This window comes from Parasteatoda tepidariorum, chromosome 4, assembly GCF_982258835.1.
Source record: "Parasteatoda tepidariorum strain Cologne lab strain chromosome 4, Ptep-v5.0, whole genome shotgun sequence".
Taxonomy (NCBI): Eukaryota; Metazoa; Arthropoda; class Arachnida; order Araneae; family Theridiidae; genus Parasteatoda; species Parasteatoda tepidariorum.
Genome location: NC_141758.1, coordinates 32473339 through 32484165, shown reverse-complemented (window position 1 = coordinate 32484165; position 10827 = coordinate 32473339). Strand labels below are relative to the sequence as shown.

Sequence of the window (10827 nt, the reverse complement as noted above, 5' to 3'; positions counted from 1 at the left end):
TAAAAATCTAACATTTGTTGATCATAAAGTCAATAGAAGATTTAATTACATGCGAGGCAAGAATTATAGATAACTCTCTGTCGGTCAAAATGCCAAAATAAGCAGATTAAATTAAGTGGTGAATGACGAAACCTTGGTAACGGTTTCCTAGATGACATCTACAGTTAGATCAAAACTTGAAACTGCGTGCTTTCAAAGCTTTTTTAGCCCGTGCCAAATTTTGTGAAACCACACGGTGACAGACGCGAGTTAAACAAATTAAGTTTACCTTAATAATTATTCCACTACCACTCTAAATATTGTGGGGAGCTAGAATTTGCGATTTTCCAATCCAGAGGCTTTTAACGACCAGCTTTTCGGCATTTTCTTGACTTGGCTTTCTCTTTCTTCGGCCTTCAAGCAGGTAGATATTTTATTTACGTCACACTAGAACTGCACAATGGGCTATTGGCGACGGTCTGGCAATCATCCCTGAGGATGATCCAAAGACATGCCATCGCAATTTTGATCCTCTGCAGAGATAATTTTCTTAAATGAAAAAAAAAAATTTTTTTTCTTTCTTAAATGAAAAATAAAATTCTTGATTCTTGACTTTTTTTTAGTTTAGGTAACAAATTTTATAAGAAATAACAGCTTATAATTGGAACCAACTACAACCAAAAGTAAAATCTCAAATAAAAAAAAAGAAAAAAAAGTGAGTTGTTGAGAACCGTTTTTTTATCAGCAGGTCCATTTGAAAGCGGTGAGTTAAAAAATATGATCTTTATTTTTTATATTGACAATCAAAAAACACACTTGCTACTCTTATAGTAAAATTCTTTATTGAAACATCGCTAGCGAAAATTCCAAATATGATTATAATCAGATAAATACGGAATACTGAAAGAGCACGAATGAACACAAATACCGTAATACTATCGATACCTATAACCCAAAGAGTGATATTTTTGTCTCCGATTTAACCATTCTGAGTGGAATCTATCACTTATAAATCAATCATCGTCATCATCATATTCCGATTTCAATAATCCTAAATTTCTAGCCACTGTTTTGCACTTAATGACTACTTCTTCTTGCACTAGGTTGAAAGACATGGCTATGATGGCCAGCCCCATAATGAGGTAAAGACAGCAAATTATAAGTTTGGCTTGGCCACTCTCGGCGTCGAAAATGTCTGACCCTGGAACCAAATCGCCGAATCCGATGGTACTTAAGGTTATGAAGCAGAAGTAAGCCCCATTTAAAAATGTCCACTTCTCCCAAAGAGAGAATAGCACGGCACCACCACATATGTAGCCAGTAACCAAAAGTAAGACTGGCAGCATGGGGACTCTCTGCTCAGATGCACCTATGGAATCATGGTAAACTCGTTCGACGACGACTGGAGAAGGATCAGCGACGACCACTGTGTTGTTTGACATGGATGATTTCGCAGGAGAGGATGACATGTGCGAGATGTTGTCTCCCACAGGTGTTTTTTCTTCTCCGTTGCAAAGTTCCAGAGTGGCTATCTCCACAACCTTTGGCACTGGTCCTAAAAAACGTTATTTAATACTGTTAACATTACATGCAATTAAAAATAATAAAACAAATTTATAAGTAAAATTTCTACATGGATGTTTGGAAACTCACTGCTTTACTATTCCAATTTAATCTTCTGAGAATAGAAATTATTATAGGTGTGATTCTGCTCAGGAAACTAGTGATTTTTTCTCATTAGTTTTTTGAAATTAGTTACAAAAGTTCGAAATAGATGGCGCTGCGACATCGTTTTCAAAATGTCAACAGCTTGCAGCAACAACATTGTGCATACTGTGATCAATATAAACAGATGCTCCTGCAAATATTTCGGTTCTAAAAGCTGAAAACATTGTGGATAGTTAAGCCAGCAAAGCCAATTGTTGAAGAATTTTAATTAAATCTGAAACTAGGTGACAATAAAACTTGTTTCCTAGCAGAGTACAGAAAACCATAAATTTTGTCTCCCTTTTTTGCTTTAGGTGATTTTTAAAATTGTCAGTCATTTTTGAGACACCCGTTATATTGTATATATATTTAGTCGTTAAAATCACAATAGAACAACACTAACAACATCAGACAGTATGTAGAATGATACATTGTAGGATAAGGATTGAACATAATATCTAGATATATACAGAGACTTATCAAAACAATAGAAACACTTTTATACTAACTCTAAACAATTTTACTTTTTGCAACAAATATTTTAAAAGAGTTTACCTGACAAAACTTGAAAGCAAATCTGGTATAATTCGAAAGATTGGATGAAATGATGGTCTTTTCATCCAAACAAAATTTGCATTGACCAAAATGATCGTTAAAAGTTTTTTTTTCCTTTTTAAATATTTACTATAACTTCAAAAGCATTCTTATATAAATATCGCAATTCTATAACATGATTTCAAATTAACTGGTATTTTAAAGCTAGAAGAAATTATTAACTTAATCATTTGGGTCGATCCGAATTTTACATGAAGGAAAATGATTCTATTTCTAAAAGCTTCAAGCATAATCTTTCAAATTGTGCTAGCAGTTGTTTTTTTACCTTTCGAAACATTTGCTGCTGACAAAAAAATTGTTTAAATAGAGATAGTTTGGAGCAATTTCATTATATTAATCGACATGATACAGAAGAATATCCATTTAAAATAAATTTTGCATGATTTTGCACAAAATAAATTTAAATTTATCATGAGAATCGGAGCCTTTATAAGGTGCTCGAGGCATGATAATTTAAATTTAATATAGTTACTTTCTCGTGTACTTATACCTTCGAGGGATTGTAAAAAACTTATTTCCTCAGCATCCCAAAAATGTACAGAAATGGTGCTGCTGCAATAAGCACCAAATTTACTTATAAGATACTTTGTATCTATTTAAGATATTTTGTACCCATTAAAACTGCTCCAATTACCATGATGCCAGTAGTGCCATTGGTGACAATTACAGTATGGGGATTTTTCATAATTTCCTATAAGTAATAAGCGCATTTAATCCTTCAATTTCGCCGTTTAGTTCGTAGCTTATTATTTTTTCAAATTTCAATTAGTACCTATTGGTTTGATCCTCTCCGGCCGAAGACTCCCCGTGTAGTAAATGATGACTGATGCACGTTACATCTGTTGAGTCTCAAAGTCTTCCATGTTCCCATAACAAATCATACCTCTGGGGGTACTGATCCAGGAATTTCCTTGTCTTCTGGATTGGTTCAAAATTACAAGGCTACGGAGTTGAACATTAGTAGTCGTGAACCCAAAAATTGGGTCGGCTGTTCAACAACGGTTATGAAATAAAATTAAATTAGTACCTATTGAGCCGTGATGGCTCAGGAGATAGAGCGTTCGCTTCCAATGAGGTGACCAGGTTAGAATCCTAGCAATGGCTGGTCGATACGAATTCCGCACCCGACTCACACTGGCCATGGTGCTGACATAAAATATTCTGCGTGGTAGACGGATCATGGGTTAGAGTCACTTTGCCGTCAGGCAAACTGTGAGAGGTTTTCATGATTTTCCTCACCATTTAACGCAAATGCGGGTTTGTTCCGTCAAAAAGTCCCTCATAAAGCTAAATTTCGCCCACTATTTGATCCAAGAGTTCTCTTGTCTTCTGGATTGGGTTTAAGATACTGAGTTATACACTAGTAGTCGTAAATCCAAAAATTAGATCTGCTGTTCAACGACGGTTATAAAATTGAAATTAGTACCAATAACCAAAATTAATTAAGCATCATTGACGTCTATAATAGTTTGCTGATTTTTTTTCTTCACTCTCTTAAAAGAATAAGTACCATTTCTTCATTAACTTTGCTTTTCAGAACAAAGCTATTTTTAAAAATTTTAATTACCGTATTTTTTAAAATGTTTAGTTTTATAATAACACGTTTTAAAAACATGATCATAAACAAAATAAACATATGGTTTCAGATAACCTTAGAAATATTACTATGGTGACGTTGAAGCGACATTATGTGAAACACATATTCTGCATTTCTAAATTGTTTTTATTATTATTTATGGACTGTTTGTTTATACTACTTCAACTTTAATTCTCACATTTTAGAATTATATTTTAATGTTGTTCTTTTACTTTATCTTTGCGTATTGCATCTTAAATATTTGATGCCGCATTTAACCTAAACGAGTTTTGTATAAATTGTAAATAAATGTAAATAGTAATTATTTAATGTGTTTATTCTTCAAACCATTCATTTCGCTTTAACGTAATATCCACATATGGTATCACGATCATGCTGATTATTCAGATAACCTGGCTAAACGAATGAAAAATAATAAATTAATGCAGAATTCACAATTAATAACTTTTTTGATAAAAGCTATCATCCAGGAGGCCTTTACCTTTAAACTATTTGACAAAACGGAATCGTCTCTAGATTAATTTAAAACAATGACTTCCCCTAAATAATGAGGAAATTCTGTTTTTTAAATGTCTCTGTATTTAAAAATCTAATTAAAAATCGAAAATCGGTATTTGCAATTTGTTCACAATTGTACTCATTTAGCTTCATGTTGAATTTCGTTATTTTTAGTGCCTACGTTACACACGCAATTAGGTATACAGACACAAAAAAACTCTCTATTTTATTGTATGTATAGATTAAGCAGTGTAGTTCACCTTTCATTTGTTCCACTTGTTTTTGAGTTGATGAGGCATGATGAGTGCGGCGAGGTTTTCTAAATAAGAAGCATAAGTTAGAGTAGGTGAACTTGAAGGATCTCGCCAAAAGATTGCCAATGTTTGTTAAACACATCAACATCAGAGGAATGCCAAGCAAAGCGTAAAATATTGTCACGACTTTTCCAACATCTGTCTTCGGTGCAATGTTGCCATAACCTGCAATAGATTAGAAAATGTAATTCTTCGATAACCTTAAAATAGCAGTGTTTTTTTTTTAACATCATATCAGTAATCTATGGCATTATCGAAAAAAAATTCTTCGTTTATCATGATGGAAAAATTATTTCAATGATACACGGTATAAATGGTATAATATAAAGTATATGTCTTAATGACATAGTGCAATTGTGTGTTTGACGAATTGTTCTCTAATATTGTAGGCAATGTCATCAGATTTAAGTCATTTTATTTATTTTTATACGCAAGGTGTTTTATAATTTGGCCAAAAAACTATGAGGGGTATAAAAAGGCATTTAAATGATGAAGTCTTACCACTGAACTTGAGTTTCAAACTGCTTTGAGAAGGTGAAAATTGAAAGAAGAAAAAAATCCAAGCAGGATTTGACGTCTCGCTGGAAAATATCGACAAAAAGTACTAAAAGCTTGCTATTTACAAAACTATTTATTTGATTATTTATTACAAAAGTTGAGCTTTGTGGTGCCCATTGACGTCATTGCACTGTCCACAATGATGTAAAAACGATTCCCGGAAGTGCTCAAAGATACGAGGTGTGCTATTGATGTTTGTTGAAGCGACGACAAATCATGCATTTTGTCTACTCTAGATTCAAAGTCTGCATGCGTTTTTTTGCTCTCAACATGGTTTGCAATCCCATGTTAATGATAAATTTACATCTCTTTTATCATTTTCTGAATTTTAACCAAAATTTAGAGTGTCCTGTATTCATATTACAATCTCCATGCTAAAACAAAACTATTCAGCTATAGGAAAACTGTTGACAACCATCATTTTACAAAAATAATATATTTATATGTTAGTCGGAATTTCTGTAACTGTAACAGGAAAAATCGAATGATATTTTATAAAACTAAAGCTTTTATGTATTTAACCAATGAATAAATAAAATTACTATTAATGGGTGATGGGGGTCAGAATAATTTTTAATCTAATCCAGTGAATAATAATAAAATATCAAAGCATATTGTTATAATTTTAAACATTTGGAAAAGGTTTCCAGACAAACACTTTAGAAGGGTTAATATCTCGATTCATGCGTTCCCAGGTTATTTTATGTTTTGAAATATAAATTAGTTTGGTTGCACAATATAATTTTTATAAGAAAAACGTATTTTTATATTTATGGCAAATATTGCCAGAAAATGATTTTGTTGCTAATTGTTAAGATTTTACAAGTAAGAAGTTCAAATTTTGAATATTTACGCATCTGAAAGTAATACCAACAGTCAATTGAGGAAGATCATCCCGTTTATTTTTTCACGATGAATAAAATGAAACAAAGTTGATGGGATTAATAATTTAGAAGTTTTAAGTGGTTTTATGCATAAAAAGTCTAGTTTTTGACTAATACCTATTTACGTATTTGACAATGTGTTATGCAGTTAACTAGACAAATACGGTGTTGTTTTTTCGGTAGTCCCTTTTGCGCTTTATCGAAAGAAATTAATATCAAGTTGATGGGACTAATATTTTAAAAGTTGCAAGGGAAGTATAAGAAGTACAATATTAAATGCATACATATTTACGCATAAGATATTGCTAAAGATACAAATGAAATTTTTATGTGCTTTAACTTGCTTACGGATCTAATTAAATCAAAAGCTAATCGATCGAGCTTATACAGTAGAGAAAAAAAAAATTGAAACTTTTAAGGTTTTTCATTTTCGGTGCTTTTTGTCGCTACTTAAGTTTCATTAAAAAAGATATTTGAAGGGAATTAAAACTCTATACTAAAGATACCAGAGGTGATTAAAAATGTAAGAAAAGGTAGAAACTTAATTATTATTATTTATTAACTGACTCTTCAGTTAGTCAATCGTAACAACCACTAGGACTGACCAATCAATACAGTGAATTAATTGAAATATTTTTTCCTTATAGCAGCAAGAGATAGTAAATGATTTACATGCGTTACTGATTTGATGAATCTTTTTGGGTAAAACAGTATATACATTTATATATATATATATTGATATTTTTCATATTTATAGCATTATTTGATCTGAAAAATATTCGTATGCTTGGTATTGGGCTCATAGCATGCCTCTTTCGCCCTATTAATATTAATAATCTTACATCATTTAAACGAAGTAAAAAGTGTTATTTTTATTTATATTCCTTTAATTCAAGTGCTATTTAATATATAATTATATATAGTGCTATTTAATATATAAATTAATATATAACAGTTCCGAACATTCAAGGAAAGTCACAAGAAACTATTTCGGCACAATTAAAATAGCTATTCAAAAAAACAAGTTCATTTTATAAATTAAACACAAATGTTCTTTTTCGGGTTCGTAAAGGGCACTGCTTCAAAGATTTTACACTTTTTCATTTGAGTTGAGAATGAGAAAAAGGACTAAATTAGTTAACTTTCAACCTCTAGTCCCGCAAATTGGACACCGTCTGTAAGAGCAGTGGCTGACTGCCAGTTACCTAATACGGCACGCCCCATGTACGGCTTGAGATTGTTTATAAGTGGTTGCTAAATTTTTCAAAATATACATACTCTGAAGTATTCTTATTTGCCAGAAATATTTTTATTTCGTTCATAGTGGTGTAAAAACGTTAAATCTGATTTTACAAAAATAGTTGGAAGTTAGCTTAATGGAATTTTAAGCAGCCCTCTGAGAATTTTTCCAGGTTATGGAAATCCTGTATTTAGTAAATAACTTGGGTCTAGAGAGATTAAATGAACAAAAAAGTTTGTGAAAAGCTGTTTTTACTCAAAAATTTGACTTCCCGTATTTGCTTTATGAAAACACACATAATTAAAAAATGCAAATTATTTTCCCTATACTTTTTCCCATTTTTTTAAAAAAAAATTTGACATTAGATTGTTGCTCACAGATACAGGAAATCAACAACACAGTAGGTCCATTTGGAATTTTCTGCTTCATTACGTGGTATTTGCAGCTGTTATGTTCTGGAACTGCACCAAGTATTTGGCGAGAAAATTCACGAACGATTCACCTTGAAACGTCATGAGCGAATGCATTTGTATTAGTAGTTGGCTTGTTTTGTCATGAAATAAGTAATGGCTCTTTGATTGCAAGAACGTCCCTTTTTTTTTTATCCTTCTCCTTGGCTCCACTTTCATTTGTAGAGAATAAAGATTATCTTAGGTAATCCTTCCCCTCTTTACCCGTCATCTCATCTTTCAAAGAAGACACCTTTTTCCCCCCTTGATTAATTGATAACAAGGCGAAAATAAGTGTTAAATGGCGTGCCTTATTGGCGAGATAATTCAAGACATTTGTAATTTCATTTAATGTGAATCTAAATTTCGAGATACAGTCAGTCATTGAGAAATAGTGAGAGTTTTAGAAAAATAATTGAAAAATAGTGAGTCGTTAAAAAATAGTGAGATTTTAAAAGTGGCATTTAAAACATTTAGTGAAAGTCATTGTTAAAAAATTTGCGAAAAATAGTATTGAATATTGTTTTTATATGCTTGTACTCAGAGGTACCATGCTGTTACACTTTTGGAGGGGGAAATTCTTCATTTACACACGTAAATTCCTATCTTACAAAAATCATAATCTTTGTCTTGCCAGATGCTCCGTCCCTTGATATATAATATATATTACGATTACCTTGATATATAATTACGTATTATAATTTTATGAAAGCACATTTTATTAGTATTATAATTGTTACATGAGAACATAGGATAACACTGGAGAAAAACTAAACTTAAGTGTCGAATTTGTTATACAATAAGATTAAATAAAAATGATAAAAAATATATGTAACGATAACTTTATGTAGTCACAGCAAATGGGTACTTGCACTTGAAGAAGAAGATCTCGGATACCCACGCATGTGATCTACGTCAGCGTGATATGAAGTCAGCGCCAGGTAATAGTTTTATTTTATTTTATAACCGTCGTTGAACAGCCGACCCAATTTTATGGGTTTACGACTGCTATTGTTCAACTCCGTAGCCTTGTAATTTTGAACCCAATCCAGAAGACAAGGGAACTCCTGGATTGAGTATTGGAGGAAATTTGCCTTCGTGGAGAACTTTTTGGTGGAACGAATGTTACGCAAATGAGGGTTAGCATTTGCGTTACATGGAGGAGCACGAGAACCTCCCACTGTTAGCCTGACGGTAAAGGGACTTTAACCCATGATCTATCTACCACTGAGGATATTTCACGTCAGCACTGTGGTCGGAGCAAGCCGGATGCGGAATTCGTATCGACTGGGATTCAAACCCGGTTCGCTTCAGGGAAGGGGAACGCTCTATCCCCTGAGTCATCGCAGCCAGCTAATAGTTATAAGCAAAATGGCGTGCTAATTTTGAGCTAAGTTTTTCCACATAAGTTAGAATGTTAATAAACGTGAAAATAATAAAATACGGCGCCGTACCGCACTTTGAATTTGTTGAAATATAATTATTTCTTGTCTACGTCTTTTACTCAGCTTAGATTTATTATTTGTTTCTGCATTTTATTATAAAAGTGATATATATTTTCGGTTTTGTGTTCCAGGCAACTTCGATGCATAATTAGTTTGCTTATCTTCTACATGTATTCGTACCTGTCTTTGTGAAATGTGCAAGTAAGAAATATATGGTTAAAGAAGTGAAATCTTCGTGAAAGAAAATAGAATATTTCGCTTAAGAGAATTGATACTTGACGGGCTTGGCTTTCTCGAAATAGAATGGAAAGAACAGTTGCTAACATAAACAAATGCAAGTGAGTAAGAAAGGAAAAAAAAAACTCGCAAAAAAGCACATAAAATTGCCTTAACTTTCGAACGAGTTGGAATTTCATAAATTAAAATTGCCTTTTCTGCACTCTTTTGTTGCATTCCTTCACTTTTTATGGAAAGGTGGTTAAAGCAGTTCACTTATAAGCAATTTGAGCTAAAATTTTTATTTTCTGACTTAATTTTATTCCTCTATGCAATCACAGTTCCGCAGCAAAAAATGTAGCTTTTTCTGCCTCTGAACTAAAGGTCTATTTGTTATTTTAGACAACATTAATTTTATAATATTCAAAAAACATTAATTCTTATATGTCTTTACAAATATGAATACTTAAGTTGCTATTACACAAGAGTGCAGAGCCATGGTGGCTCATGTGATAGAGAGTTGGTCTTCCAATGAGGTGAACTGGGTTCGAATCCCAGCAAAGGCAGGTAGATAAGAATTCCGCACTCAGCTCGCACCGCCCACAGTGTTGACGTAAAATATTTTCAGCGGTAGACGGATCAAAGGTTAGAGTCCTCTTGCCGTCAGGCTAACCCGGGGAGGTTTTCCCAGTTTAACACTCCATATAGCGCAAATACTGATTAGTTCCATCAAAAAGTCCTCCACGAAGGCGAACTTCTCCCAATATTTGATATAGGAGTTCCCTTTTTTTCTGTATTGGGTTCAAAATTAAAAGGCTACGAAGTTGAACATTAGTAGTAAACCCCAAAAAATTGGCGTAGCTGTATTATCTTTCCTTTAGAACGAAAAAGTAATTTTTTTTCAGCATTCGCAACGAAAATGCGAAAGATTTGTCAAAATTGGAATCGTCAGGAAAAGTGGACAAGACGAATAAGGTTTTAAAGGCTACCTTGAGAATAAATTTTCAATCAATCTTTTGTTTAAATGTCAAGGTGAGAATGTGTGAACAGAAAAAAAGTAGCAATATTCTGACATTTACTTATCTTCATCGTACAATTTATGTCGACACTTTTCATGTCCTTGCATTTATTTTCAGCCACAGATACCAGAAAAGACCTTTTAAAAATACAAGAGAGAACCCCTCACACTTAAAAATTTAGTGTCACACTCTTTCGCATAAAGCATGTCAAAACGAGACTCGTTATCGCCAACGGTTCACCACTATCGCCGGAATAGGCTGAGATATCGCCAACATCCCGAACAGAAGCTACAGAAGCCGAGGTAA

General features: G+C 32.8%; 1 protein-coding gene across 1 annotated transcript in view; it reads right to left on the bottom strand.

Moving 5' to 3' along the window:
* Positions 1-802: 802 nt before the first annotated feature.
* LOC107457031 (two pore potassium channel protein sup-9) overlaps positions 803-10827 on the bottom strand; it is a 68234-nt gene continuing 58209 nt past the window's right edge. The window contains exons 2-3 of the mRNA XM_016075067.4: positions 4657-4875; positions 803-1534 (exon numbers count right to left, since the gene is read on the bottom strand). Of these exons, the coding sequence (XP_015930553.2) occupies positions 993-1534; positions 4657-4875 (761 nt within the window). The 3' untranslated portion in view covers positions 803-992. The remainder of the gene's footprint in view (positions 1535-4656; positions 4876-10827) is intronic.